Consider the following 21360-nt stretch of genomic DNA (forward strand, 5'->3'; position numbering starts at 1 on the left):
ACTGATCGGATCTCAATGTGTCTTGGGTGCGTTCACACCTGTACTTAGAACTGTCCACTTGTGATCGGATCACCTGAGATGTTAATGCCAGATGTAAAGCAGCCTAACTGAATGCTAACTTTCTCTCTCTGTCTGTTCAGCCCATGAAGGTGCAGCAGGACTCGTTCGAGGAGCGTTCAGAGTCTCCAGACCTTCCTGAGCCGCTCTACGAGGAGGTCGGCGACTTCGGTCTGCAGGTCCTCAAATCTCTGGAGACCAGCTTCCTGTCCGGCAGCGCAGCAGAGACTCAGGAAGTCCTGGACCGCCTCCCGCTCAGACTGGTTCCGGTGGAAACGGCCCGTCAGGACCACTTGGCTGTCCCCGACCCGGTCCGGAGCGTCGGCGGCTCTGTGGACGCTCCGGAGCTGAGCGGTGGTGTCGGAGGTGACGGAGAACCGGACTCAGACGCTCCGCAGCAGCCTGCAGCCGGCAGGAGGCAGCAGCTGCAGGGAGTCTGCACGCCGTCGCAGGAGCTGCTGCTGCAGGAGCTGTCGTCTGCTTTCACCAAGAAGACTGAAGAAGAGGAGGAAGAGGAGGAGGAGGAAGAGAGGCCATATGATGTCTGAGAGACATGTTTTTTATCACTGCAGAGCAAAATCTATCACAGTTTGTACAGAGTCTGGCGGAGTCAGGGGGACAGTTTGAGAAATGTTTTCCTTAAAGGCGACATGATGCTTTTCCTTATTTTCAGTCATATATATAAAGTCACAGTGACGGATGTTGATTTAAAACATGGCCGACGTGTTAAAGAACGAGCTAAACGTATGTAGCAGTAATCGCTGTGAGCAGGAAGCAGCAGCTCTGCTCTCAACGCTTTCCAACAGGATTTCTTTATATGGTCGTCTGCTCCACGCTGAGCCATGACTCCATCACACAGCAGCAAAGTTAAATAAGTAGTTTACCTGTTGGAGGTGTGCTGGTCGTCTGCAGCTCTTCATCAAACATCATCATCACTGTGGCTGTTTCTGCTTCTACTCTTCCTCCCTGTTTTATTTCTGACTGATCCGCTCGACTAACAGCTCCAAATATCTCCACGTGTTGTTGTTTTGACCGGTGTTCAGCGCCGCTAACGAAGCTCCGCTAATTCAGTGAAGAACACGTTTCATTTCCTGTAAAGTCTTCACAATAAAAGCCTCCTGTTATTTAGTCATTTAAAAGCTTTTATATGACGCAGTAAAGCAGGAAATGTTGGGTTTGCATCAGCAGTTACTTTACACAACTCTGATACGTAAAGCGGACCAATCAGAACAGAGCGGGCTCATCGGGAGGCGGGGCTTAAAGAGACAGGAGCTTCCTGTTAGAGACAGAGGCTGAACTGAGGGGCTGCATAAAGGGCCAGTAGAAGATAAATAAGGAGTTTTTAACTGTGAATCATGCAAAGCTGCTCTAGTGGAGTCCCACAATGACTCTGTGTCAGTTTGTGGTCGTCTGATTTTTGCTGATATATTTATTAATAATGAACGCGCCACTAAAGCACAATTAAAACTGGAACAATTCAGACCTGAAGGCAAAAACCTGCATCATTACTGCGTCTTAACTCGCCGTCCTGCAGATTCCCAATTTTATTTCTATCCAGTTATATTATACTTACATGGAGAATATTCCTAAATAAATGTTTTTTATTACATTACTAAAAATATATGAAACTGAAGTCGCCTCCTCTCCTCTTTCTTTCTTTTTTGTCTCCATGAAAAGTTGCAGAAACCTGACGTCATCTGCAGCGTCCTGCAAAAAACCAAACAGTCATTTCATCAACACTGAATTCATCAAAATCTGACTTTTTGACTTTTGTTTAACTGGATAAAAATGTCCATAAAAACTGGATACGGACGTGATCTCAGCTGAGTGATTAATGCAGTAACACTACCTTTAAATCACATTTAAATGTACTAAATTTCAGATGAATTTATCATATAGACTCCAATGTAAATATTGATACCTCAAATGTAGATATATAGACTGAAAAACAGAGATACAGTATGTTTAATCAGAACAAACTATGAAATATAAATAATTAGTCTTTTCTTAAACAAACTGGAGCAAAAGCTGCTGCTGTGTTTCCTGTTTAATATTTTAGTTGTTGTGTTTGGTCTGTTTTGGGGTCAAATAATCAGCCTGAAAACGACTAAATGAAGGAATTACAACTTCACACTGTTTGCCTGAAAACTCTGAAGTTTATCCTCAAAGGACAAAGTCGTATTCAGGAGGTCAAACGTCTAAATTTAGTGAATAAATCTTGAGATTGAGCAGCTGAATGAATCATTTTAGGGAACAGTTTTCCTCCTGACTCCTGCTGTATGAGACTCTGCAGGTTTTTGAAGGATAGAAATGAGGATTCAGGAGTTTTCTGGTTGTCAGAAACATTTGATAAAAACATGAAATGAATGAAACCGTCAACCCTGCCGGTGCCTTGCTCTGTCCATGAGCTGCAGCAGGGCGGGAGAGCTGAACGGTGTCGGAGCTGATGGATAATGTTGGACAGTAGAAAGTAAATAAAAGAAAACTGAGAGATGGAAAGTTTCAGTGAAGAGAGGACGGTGCAGCACTGAGCGGACGCTGTGATTGGCTGAGAGGTCACACCTGAGGACTTTCACATGTTTGACAAAGAGACATCGCTGTTGAAGCTGATTGGAGGAACAGACGGACGGATTGTGGATTCAACAGAGACTGAAACTGCTGAAAACTGATTCTTTGTGCCAACATGTAAAATATCTTTTTATTCTTTTAACGCCAAAAAACTTCTGAACAGTTTTCAGTCTCATCAACCAGATGATGCACATATTGTATCATAAAATGGTAAAGTATGTTTATTTCTAATATACTAATTGCAAGAACAGAATGTTATCATGATTAGAATATAGAACTTACTGTATACAGTCAGTATTTAGTTTCAGACTCTGCAGTGTTTCCTGTGAGGCTTCCTGTAAATCTGCTTCTCTGCAGACTTTACTTGGAGTTTTAACCCACAATGTAAATGTGTTGTGATGTGAATGAGGTGAGAACAGTTCAATTCTCAACACAGAACACATGCACAGATCAGTGTTGCACTTATAAAACTTTTAGAACCTGAGATATCGTCTTTTTTGATTCCAAACACTCTTCTTCCTCATTAAACCTGGTTCCTACATTACCCACGATGCACCTGTACAGACTGTGATGTGTTATACTAGTAGCATGGAAGCAAATCATCGCCATAATCATTTGAATTCTATCAGCAACTGAATACTAAATATTGACATTTAAATACCACTAAATATTTGACTTTGAAAACATTAAACATAAATCATCATGTTTCACTTTGTCAAATTCTCAATAGTCACTTTCAAACTTTATTTTCAGTATATATTTATTTTAAATCAATTCAGATCTAAAAATTCAAATCAAGTCACGTTAAAAAACATCAATCACATGATCAGGTCGGGAAAGCAAACGTCTGCTGTACATGAAGGTCATATAATAAATCTATTTTAAGGTCTGAGGAGCAAAAAAAATCTGAATTTAAGAAAATAAAAAACACTCAAAATAAAGTTTTTGAAAGTGACGATTGAGTGAAATTCAAACTATATAAATTCAGAAAGATTGTTTTCAAAGTCAAATATTTCGGTGCAGTAACTTCAGTGGTATTTAAATTTCAACATTTATTATTCAGTTGATGATATAATTAAAATGATTATGGTAATAATTTGCTTCCATAAAGCAGCAGCTGATGTATCCTGCAGCTGCTGCCTCAGCAGAGATGAAGAACTCCACACCTCAGATCCTTTTACTTCTCAAACTTATAGTCTTCAACCCCAACCCACGCGGTGACATCATCAGTGACGTCATCAAAAGGCTTTCTACTGGAAACACGCTGAGGTGGAAAGTTCTGCTCTTCTGTTTTATCAGTATAAAGTAAAAAACCTGCAGTTACAATAATGAAATATTTATAGTAGAGATCATAAAATCATGAAATAACATAAAAGTCTTTTAGAAAATTAAACATGAAACGTTTTCATTCGTATGAACAGATGTTACAAGAGATTTATCACCTGGAATAAAACAAAGTTTCTACTGGTTGTAATAAACTGAAATCACATTTGTGTTTCTGATGTTCGTCAGTTATTCGTCTCTGATGAGACGAGGCTGATTTAGTGGAATATAACAGCTGCAGTACAGCTGTGCATCACTGCAGCAAGGTGAGACGTTCAACCACCAGAGGGCAGCAAAGACCAGAGTTTCAGGGGTTGATAAGTTATTCTTTAATGTGAAACATGTTTCTCTTCTGATGACGTGATTTGATTCAACAGAACATCAAACACTTGAGTTCATTAAAGTCTCCTCCACTCAAACATGTTGTTCTTCTTCTTGACTGTCATGTTGTTCTTCTTCTCTGTTTCTCTGAGCTCACCTTAAATCTCAGTTTAACACCTGCAGGATTGATGACGTCACAACCAGTTTGGAGCCAATCGTGGTCCAGTATGCGACTTACACAAGTGTGATGTGGAAACTTGAAGCCTCCGGAGCACAAACACTGAGAATGGACTTTACAGTGAAGCAGTTCAACTCTGCAAACTAAACATATTTAAATATTTTTCACATTCTGGATGTTTAATGAAGGATGAGATGTCATTTGAAGAATTTTTAACTAATAAATTAATCTTTTTTCATGGAAAACCGACATCAGACACACATTATTATTCCAAGCAGAGTATTTTTATATTCTTAAAACATGTGCGGAGGATCTTTAAAGTTCAGACAGTCTGTGACGACACAACTGACGTCAGTTAAAGTCCGTTTTGATTTTTTACATCGACTGTAAAACTTTTTTGGGTTTTTGTCAGAGCGACTCAAAAATGATGAGTTCTGATGGTGTTTATTGATCAGATTGATCGATTGGATTCATGTTCTACAGACACACTGTGAGATACATAATCAAAGTCTAAAAATACATCAAAGGAACTTTACAACATATCTGATATACTGTGTAAACTTTGTAAATGTGCATCACATAAGATAGATGATGTGGTTCAGTCAAACTGCTGATGTGAGAGTGGAAGAACAAACTGGTTTTAATGGTTTTAATGGTGACACGCTGTAAAGAGACAGTTTGATTTCTGATGGTGAATTAAAAGACTTTGTTGTCATTGTGTTGTAAATATAAATATGTTTAATAAGTGATTCTCTTCACAGCAACACTGTCTCTGTATTTAAACACTGGAGTTTATTGATCCACAGAGAGCTGCTGAGGCTCAGTGACACCACTGGATCTGATTATTTCAAACATCTTCATTTCTTTTTAAAGCCTAAATGTTCCTGTTTTCATGTTTTAAAGTGTGAGTGAAGCAAACAGCTCCTCCTCTGACAGGATGTGATGCTGTGAGTGAACAGCAGGTGGCAGCAGACACTCATGTTTCTGTTCCTCCAACACTTGAGTTTCACACAGTTTATATGTTCAGAGGTGGAAGAAATAAAACGCATCCTTTACTTTAGTAAAAGTAGTAAAACTACCATCAAATACTCCTTTACAAGTAAAAGTCCTGCATTCAACAACATATTGAAGCTCTGAGGAATAAAATGTAGTGAATCATGAAACAGTTTCTCTCTGACATGTGGAGGAAAAGTAGAAGGTGTGTCCACCAGTCCTCCCATAACACAGTCTAACTGGTCCCAGTATGAATCTAACAGTGGACAGACTGGTTTGATGATGGTGTGTGTATATTCAGTATCTATATGTTGTACATTATTCTATAAAGCTGTTTCTCTCCTGATTGTTCTGGAAACTTTCATGTACATGAAGGATGATATTAAAATATATTTTGCTTTCATAATCTGCTTTTCTCTTGTTTGTCTCTTTGTGAGTCAAATCAGTTTTATTTATATCACCCAATATCACAAATTAGCCTCAGGAGGCTTTACAGTCTGTACAGCAACACAACATCCTGTCCTTAGACCCTCGAATAAGGAAAAACTCCCTAAAAACATTTAATGGGGAAAACAGGAAGAAACTTCAGGAAGAGCAACAGGACGGACAGACATACATTAGATGTTGTGTGAACAGAACAGAACCAGAAATACAAATTACAGAATACAGAATGGAACAGGATAACAAAATTATATTGGATTTATAATATATATGAAGAATGTGATATACGAAGAGGATGAAGAGCAGCTTCCAGGTGCCACCAGAGCAGAATAGGACCTGAACCACGCGACCGTCATCACCATGGAGACCTGGCAGGAGGACAGACTACACATGCGCACAGAGGAGACTCACATCACACCATCACATACACGAGAGAAGAGACAAGAAAAGACATTATTCACACAGGAGAGAGAAGGATAAAAACATCATTCAGAGAGAGAGACACGCGGTGAGGCTGAACTCCTGCAGGATGGAGAACCAGATCCAAAACCTCAAGAAATGGCAGCGACAGCAGGGAAGCAGAGCAGGTCCAGGATGGGTTCTGGTCCAGCAAGAGATGGTTTAGAGACGTGGTGAGAGGACAGGAGGAGAGAAGAGAGAGGAGCTCACAGCTTGGACGTTCTTGAGTTTGTGGAACAAACAGAAGCTTAGAGAGATGCAATGTTTATCAGGACAGTTACAATAATCAATAATCTGATCAGCAGGATGACACTTAGTAAATTCACTGAGACAGAAACCGACCTGCCGCACAGTACAAGCTCATGAAGGACTCAATTAAAGGAAACTAATTGAAGGTTAAGGCACAAAGATGAGTTTTAAGTTTAGTGAGGACCAACCTGACTTTCACACATTTTCTTCTTCTGTCCTCATTTCTTCTTCGTGCTGTTTGAAGGTTCAGACACTTTCTGAATAAAATTGAAGTTTGCTCACTTTCACAGAAAAAGTAATTTTCATAAACTGTAAATGAGTTAAAATGTTTTAAAATAAGGAAATAACAGCAAACTACTCAGAACTCACATGATGGAACATTTAAAAACATCAGCACTAAATTATCTATAACTGTTGATATTGATATTTTTATGATTTAAAGTTTATGTTTGTACCACCAGAGACGCCACATCCTCTCTCTCTCTCTCTCTCTCTCTGGTATTTCCCTCTTTTTTCTTTTGGGAGTTTAGTTCCTCTTTCTGTTCTCGTCGTGTTGCAGCTTCTATTCTCCGTCTAAAGGTATTTATTGTAACTTTATTGTGTTTGTATTGTGACAGTTTTCACTGTTTGACTCTTGAATGACTCTTTGTTCATCTTGTTAGTTTAGTTCCAGTAGAAACAGCAGAAATCTGTAGTTCAGAACTCTACTAACAGTCAACACAAATCAACACGGTGGAAGTTTTCCTCCATTTTAGTGTCACTGTTCAAAGTGTCCAATAACAGCTGACAGTACTGAGTCAGTGTTCACAGATCAATAACTTCCAACATTTGTCTTCTTTGTGGAGAAAAACAACAACCTGCTCTGTCTGTATTAGTGACAGCTTCAAGTTCAAATAACTTTATTTGTTATTTACAAGAAGAAGAAACACAGAGAACACATGTGGGTCACATGCTGAGTAAAAATAGAGTTACAGTCCATAAAAAGTACAAACATAGAAGTAAAAACAGGTAAAAATATCTTAATCATATCAACATACAGAGTGTGTGTGGCAGTGGTGGAGGAAGGGGTTAAATCTGTCCGGAGCTTTCAGACTCTGTGTGACGCTGATAGATGTGTAATGTAGCTCCTCTCCTCTGACTTTAATGAACAGCTGTGGCTGTCACACAGCAGCAGCATCCATACCAGTGTCTCCAGACTGGGAGACAGCGGTAACTTCATCAACTATTTAAACCTCCTGATGTGTGTTGAGATCTTACGATAGAATTATTAACTTAAAGGCTTTTCTGTACAGAAAACAGGTGACCTGTTACACACAGATTCCAAGTTTATACAGTGAAATCATTGGGAGCAAAGCGGCCGTGCTCAGGATGAGTCCAGCACCATCAAAGCCCCCCCACCTTTACAGTCTCAGGTTGATGTTCTCACCAACGTCTCTCTAAACTGTCCTCTGACTGCAACCAGCGAAAGGCTCATCTGAGTCTCCTTCAGTTATTACAGTTCACTCACAGCAAGAAGCTCAGTGAGGCTCTGCACACTGTTCTGCCCTGAGTTTGGCTAGAAGACTTAATCTATGTGATGAGGATTTATACAGTCTGTCAATGTTTGACTTTAGCTGTTCCAGGTTCTTTATTCCAAAGGTCAGCGCTGTGCTGGGATCATATTTCTTTAAAGTCACTTCTGGTTAAAGATGAATCCAGAGTTGAGACTGTTTGTGAAGCAACTGACATTTGAAATCTTCCTGCTGTGAGTTACATGTTTGTTCTTCCTACGTTTGGTTTCCTGGTTGAAGCTGCTGATTAATTTCACCTTCACTCTTCAGCTTGATGAAAATGATTTTCAGCATCTAAAGGTAACGTAAGCAACAGGTTTCATCATGTTTGTGTCAGCGGGGGTTAAAATGATGTGACTCCAGTAGAGATGGTGCTAGTAGTGATTTATTATGTTGCTTTGTTGAATACTGGTGGAAGGTTTGAAACCTTGTTAATCCTCTTTGACTCTAATTAGCTTTGCTAACAAGATGCTGTTTAGACAACAGAAACATCAGAGGAAACTCTGGAAAAGTTGCAGTTGTTAAACAGGCCAGCAGCACTTGGACTATTCTGCCCCCCCCCCCCTCCCTCCTCTGCAGCTCATGAACATGTTCAGGACAGTTTTTATTTTCAAGGATTGAAGATAATTAAGTTCAAAATTGTGTGTTACTGTCTTTGGTTTGGACTGTTGTGTGCATCCATCAAATTGTGAATAATCTGAGTAAAATATTAATGTAGTTACATGTATATTCATCCTTTCCTGAGTTAATTATTTCATTAATTGTATATATTAATTGTAATTAATTATAATGATATTATAATTGTTTTGTTGGCTGCTACTGCTGGTCGTGTTAATTAGGATCAATCGGATCAAATGAGTGTCTGCAGCTTCCTGTGCTGAGCCTTTACTTAATATTACTGCATTCATCCTGCATTTTTCCATCATTTCTCAGTGGAAATCTTGTTGTATTGTTGAGTTAACATTTAATCAAGAATCAGACTAGTAGACACACCTGTATTATACAACCTGCTGACTCACCTTTAACGTTATAAAGTTTTATCAACTGGAACTTTTGGACTATTTATGATCTGATCAGTCACATCAGAGGTGGTCTGTGATTTCCAGGAAGCCAAGTGTGTGAGAGAAGCTGCTGTTCTCTTTCTTCTAACTGTTCTTCTGTCCTCACTAAGTGTTTAGTTACACAACACACTTCCAGTAAAGGTTGAAGACAGCAGTTTGCCTTTGGAGCTTTAATGGAGGAAAAATGTGAAAACAGTATCGAACAAATCCAATAATATTATAAATCAGAAAAATATGAGATACAATAAACAAGAGTGAGAACAAAGGTGTTTGTCAGTAGTTAATATAGTAGACAGATACAAGATTAAAAGTAAAAAGAGCAAAATACATAACAGTTAACCCAACAGTAAAAATGACTCAGAGGGTTTTATTAGCAGCTCATTAGCCTCAGACAGCTCGTATGCTGCTAGCTTGGAAAGCATCTATGATGGAAAGAGAATCTACAGATGATGCAGCAACAAGAACATTTAGAGGGAGAATAAAAGATGCCTGTCAGTGTTTGCTCTGCTCAGTTTGAATGAAATGCTGGATGTTAGCATGTCAGTTAAACTAGCTGCTATAGAACTGTGTCAGCGTGGGTCGCTGCTAACACACAACACCCAACTGAGACCATGTGCTGGCTGAAGAATAGTGACATCACAAACCTCACAAATGACCTTCAATCTACTTGTTTCAACAACTGTTGTATTTGACTGCAGTTGAGTTTCCTCCATCACTGCGTGTATTTCACAGCATAAGAGACAATAATGCAGGTCTTAATGAATGTTACCCCTGTGCCACACATTGTTCCACGTCTGCACTATTTTAACACTAATTCCAACAGTCAACCTTTCACTGTCTGTTGTTACTCTGAAAAATTACCTGCATACAACATGTAATATGTGCATCAATAATAATAAATGAGACTCAAATAAATACACAGCTGACACTGAGTGTTAAAGGCTCAATGTATGATGCTGCTGCTTTTCATAAATGAATGAAATAGATTATTAATAATATGCTGTTTAGTTGTGTTTAATGTTGAGCAGTAAAAGTAAACCATGTTTTAATAGATGCTCTGCAGTGAATTTATTGTTCATCAAACAGTAAAATGTGCTGCAGTTATATTAGGAACACTGTCACTAGCTAGCAAGTCAACAACAGCTCACCAATCTGACAGATACACATTTTATCAGCTTTCAACACGTCACTAACTGCACTTAAACACAGTCATGTGATTATGTTCTGACAGTTTGACATCAAATGAACTCAGACAGTTTCAAACAGTCTTGAGTTTGTTTGTGTAAAACATTTTATTCATCGTCAGAGAAGTTTAGTGAAGTATGAAGGGTCGCCCCATTCAGTCACCTTTAAACTGGTGCATGTTTTAATAACCAGTATCATGCTGGTAGTGAGGGAGACTTTGTTTCACAGGTGGTATGGTTAGTGATTAACAGTTAATAAAAAGACATAAAATAATAAACTCTGAAATCTTTCTAAACTATATCACAGACAAACTGTTGAAAACATCTTTTCATTGATGATATTCAGTATTTTAACCAAGCTAAGAGCTGCAGCAATAGAAACTAAAGTTTACGTTGCTGCCAAACCTTCATTCAGTATCTTTATACTATATCAATATAAAATCAATGTCGCATTATTGAGTCAGACAGTTTGTACTCTCTTATTCTGCCTGTTTTAATCTTTACTGTAGATGATGCTGGTAATGTGCAACATCAATGTTAAATGCTCCATAAATTTAACCATTAATCATGGAAACGTCTGTCCTTCAATCCTTACAATCTGTAAAAGTGTAAATTCAAAGTAAATGAATTAAAAGTGTCATTCAGTACAATCTCTAATTAAAACAGCAAGAAGTACAAATGACTCCATAGAAAACCAGAGTCCTCAGACTGATGATGAAGGACTGATGAAGGAGAATCAGCAGCAGTTTCTCTCTCTGTGTTTCCTCTGCAGGTGAAGCTACAAAGACTCTGTGACTGGTTGTGGATCTGAATTCACCTGGTGAGTATTTTTATTTCTTCTGCCACACAGCTGACTCCACCAGCAGCTCATCTCCATTAAATGTGCTCTATAGTGGTAAATGAAAAGCCAACAGAGAACTGGAACCTTCTGAAAGTAAAACATTAAACATTAAACCTCAGTGGAAATGAAGAATAATGTCTTACTTTGATGCCATCTGGTGGTTGAATCAAGAATGACGCTGTTGTAACTGCAGTGCTGGTGTGATGTGCAGCTTGTTGTAATGAATGAGCTTGTTGTTGTGTTTGTGTGAAGGTGTTTCTCTGCTATGGATCAGTGTGAGGACAGAGAGGAGGGAGTCCCTCCCTCTAAAAGCTCTCTGTGTGGGGAACATGACAGCCAGACCAAAGCTCAGAGGTGAGATGAGGATCTTTAACTGTCCATCACTGTTCTCCACTCACATCACTCCACCGTCATTATTCACACTCAAAGCTCTGTGTGTGTTGTGTTGAAGAACAAAGAGGCAGCACAGACCAGACTCTGCTGGACCTGGACCTGGACCTGGACCTGGACCTGGACCTGGACCTGGACCTGAACCTGTACCCAGCTGTGTGTCCATGAAGAGTGACTGCTCCATGGGGAAACATATAAATTTTAAACCTGGACAACCTGCTGATGGAAGGTCAGAATGTAAAGCTGCAAAGACTGAACAGACTTTTCATTTCTATCCAACATGCACATTTATCAGAGCTGTTGTTGTTTCAGGATCCAACAGCAGAGACCAGACTCTCCTGGACCTGAACCCAGCTGTCTGTCCTTTAAGAGCGACCGGTCGAAGGGCATTGACATTAATTTTAAAGGAGGACGTCCATCTGCTGATCAGATGTAAGCTGTAACTGACAGTAAATGTCGGGTTATTCTAGAAAAGAACTGGTTTGTGTGACGTGTTGTCCGACCACGTCAGTGAAAAGCCGGCCGTCATAGAGAGGGAGGAGACGTGATAATCATTTAAATATGGAGATAACAGATCACATGTTCAGACAGTCTCTCCTGGAAGACATTCATGGTGTTGAACTCAGTTGTTCATATGATAAGTGACATGATATGATTTATTTATATATTACAGACATAAAAAAAACATTAAAGTGAAAACACTCATTTCCAACATAAACCACCAAAAATTAAATAAAATAATAAACATCCACATCGTAAAAAAGTACAACAAGGGGGATTTGATGGCTGACGTAAAAATGGAATTGCAGATTTCATTATAAACCTGTGACCATGTTCCATAAATAAGTCCTGACCTGACTTCTATAAGCTCCTCTCATTTTTAACAGCTGGATGTGTAACAGGAGGCTGTTCCACAACATGGCAGCAGCTTAAAAAAGGAACTTCTGGCTACATTATTCACTGGAGGGACTTTATATGAACACACACTGGCCCTGGTGTTATAGCCATGCTGACTATGTTCCATTGTTATCTGTGAAGTATTGAGGAGCAAACCCACTGATGATGTTGAACATATGATGCAGCTTCTGTTGTTCTACTCTGAGCTGTACTGGCAGCAGTCCTACACTTCTGAATTCATCACCAACATGAGTTAAAGAGGATACATTTAATAAATACTGAATAATATTATTTTGCATCACCTGCAGTTTGTTCCTAAATTTAAATGTCAAACCACTGAACCAATCAGAACAGGCAGAATCAAACTGACGCTGTACCAATGAGGACATGAGAAGTTTCTTAACAGAAAAGTTAAAAAGAGTCTTAGTCTGTGAAACAGGAACTTAAGTTTGCTGCCACTCTTAGATAATATTTTATCAACAACAGATTCACAGGACAGTGACTGATCCAATATTATTCCTAAGTATTAGACATAATATAATAAAATTTCAGTTCCATTACAAAAGATTTTCAATGTATTTGTTCTTGACGTCTTTGTTCCAAACAGGATTGACTCGGTTTTACCCAAATGTATTGAAAGCTTGTTATCTATGAGCCACTCTCTCACACTTTCTGATTCATTACTAAGAGTTGTGAATTTCACTGACATCATTCCCAGATAGCAGTAATGCAGAATCATCAGCATACAGCAGCAGCTTGCATGTCACAGCAGCTGTTGTATCATTTATATACATAAGAAATAAAAGAGGCCTTAAAATAGAACCATGCAGCACCACACATGTAATATCCTGAGGTTCTGATAGAACCACTTCAACATCACAGACTTGAGTTCTTCCTGTAATGTAAGAAATAAACCATTTTACAGCAGTATGTCCAAACACCATGCACTGTAACTTTGACAACATTACAGAACGATTCACTGTGTCAAAAGCTTTCTGCAAGTCGGCATAATTTCCTTCATCAAGGTTTTGACTAATAAAATCAAACAAATGAATCAGACAGGTGTCAGTAGAGTCTGCTGCTGTAAAACCAGACTGAAGCTCATACAACATATTGTATCTGACTAAATACTCCTCAACCTGCTCAAACACAAGACATTCAAAAACCTCAGACATGACACCTGCCTACTTTCTCATTTACACACACTTGAATGTCATTTTCATACTGGGAGCTGCCCAGTTCAACCCGTCTGATACAAGCAGACAGTGAGCACTTCCACTGGAGCAGCTGGAGGTTATGGCTGCCTTGCTCCAGGGCACTTCAGCTGTGTACAGTGAGGGAGGGAGAGCTGTATGGAGGGTTGTTCAGAGCTGTTGGGACTAAACCAAACTGACTGATGAAGCAAAACACTGAGCTGAAAGCTACAATCAGACTGAGCTGTTGATTCTCAGTGGTATCAGCAGGACTAGTAAAGCTTTACCACTACAGGGAGTCATCTGATTCTCTGTTCACATCCAAATATCACTTGATGGACCTTTAGCTTGTGTTTGTCTCTGTGTGGACAGACATAATGTGAGCTCATTCTTCATGATTCCTCCACAGAGTGGACCAGGAGAGCTCAGAGGTTCCCAGTGGTCAGTCTGCCCAGCAGCATCAACCACACCTGGACTCCATATTTAGGGTCTGTACATGTACAACAACTACTTTTACATCTATTCTGTTCACAACCATCTCCATGCTGCACTTTGTAGACCAGTCGATAGTCAGTCTGTCCTACATGGATCTGATGTTTGCTTCATGATTTCAGTTTGATTGTGTCATTCATATAGTATTCTGTTCCAGCACCTGGAGGAGAACATCGTCATTTTTGTGAAGAACGAGCTGAAGAAGATGCAGAAGGTTCTGAGTTCAGATTACCCAGAATGCTTAGAGAGTCAGAGGGAGGGTGAGGAGGTGTTGGACAGTGAGGAGGAAGAGCAGAGGAGGAGCAGCAGAGAGGCATTTCAGAAGATCACACTGCACTTCCTGAGGAGAATGAAGCAGGAGGAGCTGGCTGACCGTCTGCAGAACGGTAAGAGGATTTCTATAAAAATTTAACATGCTGAATAAATGAGACATTAATGATGGAGGAAAATATTTTTATAGTCTTTTGAAATATTTACTAATACTAATTTATTCATTGATTCTGTTTCCTGTTTGTTCATACAGAATCTCCTGATATGTTTAATCATAAACTCAAGTGTAACTTGAAGAAGAAGTTCCAGTGTGTGTTTGAGGGGATTGCTAAAGCAGGAAACCCAACCCTTCTGAATCAGATCTACACAGAGCTCTACATCATAGAGGGAGGGACTGCAAATGTCAATGATGAACATGAGGTCATACAGATTGAAACAACATCCAGGAAACCAGACAGACCAGAAACAACCATCAGACAAGAAGACATCTTTAAAGCCTCACCCGGAAGAGATGAACCGATCAGAACAGTGATGACAAAGGGAGTGGCTGGCATTGGGAAAACAGTCTTAACACAGAAGTTCACTCTGGACTGGGCTGAAGACAAAGCCAACCAGGACATACACTTCACATTTCCATTCACTTTCAGAGAGCTGAATGTGCTGAAAGAGAAAAAGTACAGCTTGGTGGAACTTGTTCATCACTTCTTTACTGAAACCAAAGAAGCAGGAATCTACAGGTTTGAAGAGTTCCAGGTTGTGTTCATCTTTGACGGTCTGGATGAGTGTCGACTTCCTCTGGACTTCCACAACAATGAGATCCTGACTGATGTCACAGTGTCCACCTCAGTAGATGTGCTGCTGACAAACCTCATCAGGGGGAAACTGCTTCCCTCTGCTCGCCTCTGGATAACCACACGGCCTGCAGCAGCCAATCAGATCCCTCCTGAGTGTGTCGGCATGGTGACAGAGGTCAGAGGGTTCACTGACCCACAGAAGGAGGAGTACTTCAAGAAGAAATTCAGAGATGAGGAGAGGGCCAGCAGCATTGTCTCCTACATCAAGAGATCACGAAGCCTCCACATCATGTGCCACATCCCAGTCTTCTGCTGGATCACTGCTACAGTTCTGGAGGATGTGTTGAAAAGCAGAGGGGGAGGAGAGCTGCCCAAGACCCTGACTGAGATGTACATCCACTTCCTGGTGGTTCAGTCCAAACTGAAGAAGGTCAAGTACGATGGAGGACGTGAGACAGATCCACAGTGGAGTCCAGAGAGCAGGAAGATGATTGAGTCTCTGGGAAAACTGGCTTTTGAGCAGCTGCAGAAAGGCAACCTGATCTTCTATGAATCAGACCTGACAGAGTGTGGCATCGATATTAAAGCAGCCTCAGTGTACTCAGGAATGTTCACACAGGTCTTTAAAGAGGAGAGAGGGCTGTACCAAGATACGGTGTTCTGCTTCATCCATCTGAGTGTTCAGGAGTTTCTGGCTGCTCTTCATGTCCATCTGACATTCATCAAGTCTGGAGTCAATCTGCTGTTAAAAAAACAAACAACATCCCAGAAGTCTGAAACAAGAAAAGACAAATCTGCAGAGAGACACTTCTACCAGAGTGCTGTGGACAAGGCCTTGCAGAGTCCAAATGGACACCTGGACTTGTTCCTCCGCTTCCTCCTGGGTTTTTCATTGCAGAACAATCAGAATATCCTCCAAGGTCTGCTGACACAGACAGGAAGTAACTCACAGACCAATCAGGAAACAGTCCAGTACATCAAGATGAAGATCAGTGAGAATCTGTCTACAGAGAGAAGCATCAATCTGTTCCACTGTCTGAATGAACTGAATGATCGTTCTCTAGTGGAGGAGATCCAACAGTATCTGAGTTCAGGAAGTCTCTCCACAGATGAACTGTCTCCTGCTCAGTGGTCAGCTCTGGCCTTCATCTTACTGTCATCAGAAAAAGATCTGGATGTGTTTGACCTGAAGAAATACACTGCTTCAGAGGATGCTCTTCTGAGGCTGCTGCCAGTGGTGAAAGCCTCCAACAAAGCTCTGTAAGTACACAGACAGTTATTTATTGATTCATTTATTGAAAAGATATTCAAAGAGGAGAGAAATATAAATGTTTCATTAAATATTTTTTCCAATTGTTTATTGTTGTCTCTTCAGACTGAGTGGCTGTAACCTTTCAGAGAGAGGCTGTGCAGCTCTGTCCTCAGTTCTCAGCTCCCAGTCCTGTAGTCTGAGAGAGCTTGACTTGAGTAACAACAACTTTCAGGACTCAGGAGTGAAGCTACTATCTGCTGGATTGGCGAGTCCACACTGTACACTGGAAACTCTCAGGTCAGATCATGTTTGTCTCAACTGATAACTATAAATACCATACAGTTTATTCAACGTCTCTCATGTCAGTATTTCTGAATCTCCTCTTCATCAAGATTTTAAATATTACTGTGTAGAAAATCTGACATATGTTTCTCTACTTCAGCTTCATGTACTGTCCAGCACAAACATAACATCTTTGATTAACATGAAGAAGCTTGTCATGTTTTGATACCATGTGATTTATGTTACTGAATTACTTTTTATCCTGATTAATTGATTATTAACTGTCACATCTCTGGCTGGTTTAAAACAGATCACCAAAGATCATAGCCAGTTCTTTGAAGAGATTACATATCATCAGAGTTTAGACCTATTTCAACACAAATGTTATTTGTCTTCTTGTTTATTATTGTCTCTTCAGAATGACTGACTGTAACCTCTCAGAGAGAAGCTGTGCAGCTCTGTCCTCAGTTCTCAGCTCCCAGTCCTGTAGTCTGAGAGAGCTGGTCTTGAGTAACAACAACTTTCAGGATTCAGGAGTGAAGCTACTGTCTGCCGGACTGGAGAGTCCACACTGTACACTGAAAACTCTCAGGTCAGGATTTAACTGTTCAACTGATCACCATTTAAACTGTAATTTATATGAGGAGATAAAAACCTGGGCTTTTCTCTATTTAAGTTATTTTCAGACCAGTTATGTGTTTATAGTTTGTGAATAATTTTCTTTTTATATATTTTTATTAGTTTTGTTCTGTCTCTCCTGTTGCTGTTGAAATACCAGAGAGGAGTTTTAAGATCCAAAAACTGAATGAAGAACTGCGTAACTGGCCTAAAGTAAAACACATAGAGACAGTTATTCAGTGAACAGACTTTTAATAGTTATAGTTTCTTTTAATTTCAGAACATTATCTGTGCTGGAATGATAGTGATTTTTACTCACCATGGTGATATAACAGTGCATCCTAGCTGTGGTTAACCACCAATTAATTCATGTTTTGTTTCAAACAAACTTAAAACTCTGGATGATTCCTGAAACTGAATAGAGTCAGAAATGTTTCCTTACTGTTTTTCCACAACATTCAGTCCTTATATGCCATATTAGTTGGGATTGTCCTGTATTCAACTGTGAGCATCTGTCACATGCAGCTCTTCATCTAGTCAGCTCACTGTGGTTGTTTCTTCTTTCACTATTCTTTTATTTAGACCTATTTTTATGCACTAAGGTTACAGGAAGTTGGAACAACTTCAAATTAAAAGTGTTACAGTGGTTAGCCATTTGAATCGAAAAGTAGTGACTGAAAGTGTTAGGTTTAACTCTAATGATCACAGAAACACATTGGTGATGACAGTAATAAACACATGATCTCAGATCATGTGACGTGTGTCATTTTGTGTCTGCAGTCTGTCAGGATGTCTGATCACAGAGGAAGGCTGTGCTTCTCTGGCCTCAGCTCTGAGCTCCAACTCCTCCCATCTGACAGAGCTTGACTTGAGGTACAATCATCCAGGAGCTTCAGGAGAGAAGCTGCTGTTTGCTGGACTGGAGGATCCACACTGGAGACTGGACACTCTCAGGTATGGACAGACAGGTGGACAGGTTTGTTAGTGTGAATCAGTTTAAACAGTCCTGGCATCTGTCCAGACTACAAACTGCTGAGTCTGAAAAGAAAGAGGGAAATGCTTTAGATTACAGCCTGCAACGTACAGTGTAATTACTCCGTAGCTAGGTGTAATCTTTTGTACTAACGATGTAGCAGTACAGTAGGTACCAATATATATTTATCACTGGTGGCTGGTGACTCAAAAAAATGCGGAGGACAGGAGGAAAATCAACATGGAATCTTACAACAAACTGCATCATACTATATCATTGCCCCCCACCCAATGAAATCAGAGGGGTGGGGGGCAATTTTATATGGCAATAAAACAATTTGCTTTCAAAAAGAAAAACCCCTGAGTTGTGAAAAGGATGCTTCTTTAAAGACATTTAGCATATACATATTGTTTCTAAACAAAGAAGTGCTCATTTAAGCCATGGAGTGGTTCTGAATGTGTCATTTTACCCAAAAAGTGAAATATAAATATGGCTAAAGATAAAACATGAGGTATGAATCAGAACGCATATGTATGGTTCATATACTCTTCTGATTGCAAACTGTGTAGTTAATTTAGTTTGTTCTGCCATGTTCTGAGGCAAGTAAAGCTGTTTTCACATTGTCTTCTGTAGTTACATTATGTTGGTTGTTCCCCCCTTGTTACATTTAGTTACAGGGTAATTACAGGGTGTGCAGGCTGTCATCTAAAGCACTGATAGTTCCCCCCTTGTTACATGTAATAACAGGGTAAGTACAGGGTATGCAGCAGGGCCGGACTGGGAAAATCATTCAGGCTGGGAAATAAAGCGTGAAATATAGCCCCAGTCAAGTCACTTTTTAAGTGGGGGGTCTGAGGGTCCCCACTAGGAAAATATTAGTTACAAAGACTTGATTTCCTGCATTCTGGTGAATTTTAGTGCATGTGAATAACAAACTAATGGGCCAACAACTGGTTAGTACAATGTATTGTTATGAACCTCAAATAGAACCAAAGGTGCATATCATACGACAAAAGGACTAATTTTTAACCAATATTTATTAAATAATAAATAACTAAATAAACAACCAATATACTAACAAAATAGAGAATGTCTTGTACCTGCAGGTTGCTCTGAAGTAGTGGGCTTCTGTACTACTGTGGCACCAATGCTTCTCTCTCCACCTTCAAAAAGAAAAAAAAGCAAGAGCACAGCACAGCATATCTTTTAATGTACCAATATAATACAGTTAACAACTCTCTCTCCACCTATTCAAAGAACAGAGCAAGAGCACAATACCCTCCTCAGTTTACTAATAGACACTAACAGTTACCCATCAATGGTTAAAATAGCTCTTTAACCAACACAAACATTGAATAACACAGATCTTTAAGTTTCAACAAATTACAGCAGCCTGAATAGTGACAGAAGATGTTGTGTTGTCTTAGTAATTTCAAATTATGAGCTCAAAGCATGAACTCACTGACTGAAATTTTCACCATAATGCATTAATTTTCAAATAATATTGACCACATGAACTTGACTAGATATGCCAATTATGCCATCAATGTTTTTGAGGAAATTAGAAAGGGAACTACCACTTTTATTGTTGATTGTCCAGTTTGTTTGCTGCTTTAACATTAACAAGGGACGATGACACATCGGTAACATTAGCTACGTTAGCTAGCTAGCACATTTATTTACTGACTAACCTGGCAGCATTTAACAGCATCTCCTGCAAGTGCTTTTCTTTTTTTCTCCCTCTCTGCTCCACCCTTCCTCTTTTTTCCACCATCCATCTTGCTGCTCAGTCATTTAGCCTTTAAATGCACCTGCTGCCAACTACTCTCTCTCTCTCTCTCTCTCTCTCTCTCTCTCTCTATCTATCTATCTATCTATCTATCTATCTATCTATCTATCTATTTCTCTCTGTCTCTGTCTCTCAATTCAATTAAATTGGTTTTATTGGCGTGGCTGTATACAATACAACGTTGCCACTGGCGACTGGTCATTGGGGCACAGCCAGAAAGAACTGCACAAACAAGTGATGTTATCAATTTTCAAATTTTTATCTGCTATAATTTATTATCTATGAATATAGCATATTCATAAGTTGCATTATATAATATATGTTAGGATTTTAGTTCATTTTTAATTGTTCCCTGCATTGCTGCCTCAGACTGCGTTTTCCTGATTTCGTGTCCGCAGCGGGCCTAGTGGCCGGCATGAATGTGGGGCTAGCCCCTCTCTCACAATGTAATGTGTATTGTATGTGGGAAAATATGAATACGCATGCTCAGAGAGTTTTAGTGTATTCAATGTAGATCACATGAAATTGATGACCAGTGGGGCAGACAGCCTGTAGCCCCACTAAAACGTCATTTCATATTTCACAGTTGATTGGCTCGCTGTCTGACAGATAGCCAATCAGATAGCTCTCTGTCAGACAGATAGCCAATCAACTGTGAGATATTTCAAATGACGTTGCAGTGCGGCTACAGCGCGAGCTTGGAATTTACAGTCGGCCAAAAAGAGGGGAGACTTTCTCAGCTAACGCCAGCTAACTTAAAATAAAAATAAAGTGGATTTCATACTCGAGCACAGGGTATAAACTCTTTATTTGGAGGAGGAACTGGAATTAAAGCGCCTCGGAGCCCACCAGCCACGGAATACTGTCATCACTCAAACTGCTGGTAAAATTAACCGCGGGTTTAACCTGGTGAAGTTTGCCGGGAGGAAAAACCGCCATGCTGCCCTTTTCTGAGCCGTCAGCTGGTGAGTAAAAGCATATTTTATCATCCTGTCTTGGTGGTTCTGGTCCATGAATTGGTCATATTGTTGTGCTGGATCGATTGATATAGATGGTGACGAGTGTCAGTGTGTCCATGCTTATCTACTGAGATTGTTGTCATAAAGTCACAGATTGGATTAGCATCCTCCTCCTCTTTGCTGTTCGCTTATGGCTCTGTAGGCTCATTTGTTCTGAGCTTGGTTG

The 21360-nt window shown here is 39.8% G+C and overlaps 2 protein-coding genes and 1 long non-coding RNA gene across 7 annotated transcripts in view; 2 read left to right on the forward strand and 1 right to left on the reverse strand.

Moving 5' to 3' along the window:
- The window catches only part of arap3 (ArfGAP with RhoGAP domain, ankyrin repeat and PH domain 3), a 56524-nt gene extending 52157 nt beyond the window's left edge, over window positions 1-4367 (forward strand). Inside the window, exon 35 of the mRNA XM_067598253.1 lies at window positions 141-4367. Coding sequence (XP_067454354.1) covers window positions 141-605 — 465 coding nt within the window. The 3' untranslated portion in view covers window positions 606-4367. The remainder of the gene's footprint in view (window positions 1-140) is intronic.
- Window positions 4368-10557: 6190 nt separating this feature from the next.
- Window positions 10558-21360, forward strand: part of LOC137188662 (NACHT, LRR and PYD domains-containing protein 3-like) — a 117560-nt gene continuing 106757 nt past the window's right edge. Inside the window, exons 1-10 of one of the 5 annotated variants that reach the window (XM_067598268.1) lie at window positions 10563-11204; window positions 11478-11579; window positions 11677-11844; window positions 11928-12047; window positions 14115-14193; window positions 14355-14583; window positions 14721-16521; window positions 16637-16810; window positions 17214-17387; window positions 18194-18367. In XM_067598268.1, coding sequence (XP_067454369.1) covers window positions 11491-11579; window positions 11677-11844; window positions 11928-12047; window positions 14115-14193; window positions 14355-14583; window positions 14721-16521; window positions 16637-16810; window positions 17214-17387; window positions 18194-18367 — 3008 coding nt within the window. In that variant the 5' untranslated portion in view covers window positions 10563-11204; window positions 11478-11490. Of the gene's footprint in view, window positions 11205-11477; window positions 11580-11676; window positions 11845-11927; window positions 12048-14114; window positions 14194-14354; window positions 14584-14720; window positions 16522-16636; window positions 16811-17213; window positions 17388-18193; window positions 18368-21360 lie in introns of all 5 variants that reach the window. The other 4 variants (XM_067598269.1, XM_067598266.1, XM_067598270.1 and 1 more) reach the window with 4 other exon arrangements.
- On the reverse strand, window positions 18295-20163 carry LOC137188670 (uncharacterized). Its single transcript, XR_010929469.1, has 3 exons — window positions 20078-20163; window positions 19487-19549; window positions 18295-18451 (listed from the first exon to the last, which is right to left on the reverse strand). It is a non-coding gene; the product is annotated as an uncharacterized lncRNA (long non-coding RNA).

Source organism: Thunnus thynnus, chromosome 9 (genome assembly GCF_963924715.1).
Source record: "Thunnus thynnus chromosome 9, fThuThy2.1, whole genome shotgun sequence".
Taxonomy (NCBI): Eukaryota; Metazoa; Chordata; class Actinopteri; order Scombriformes; family Scombridae; genus Thunnus; species Thunnus thynnus.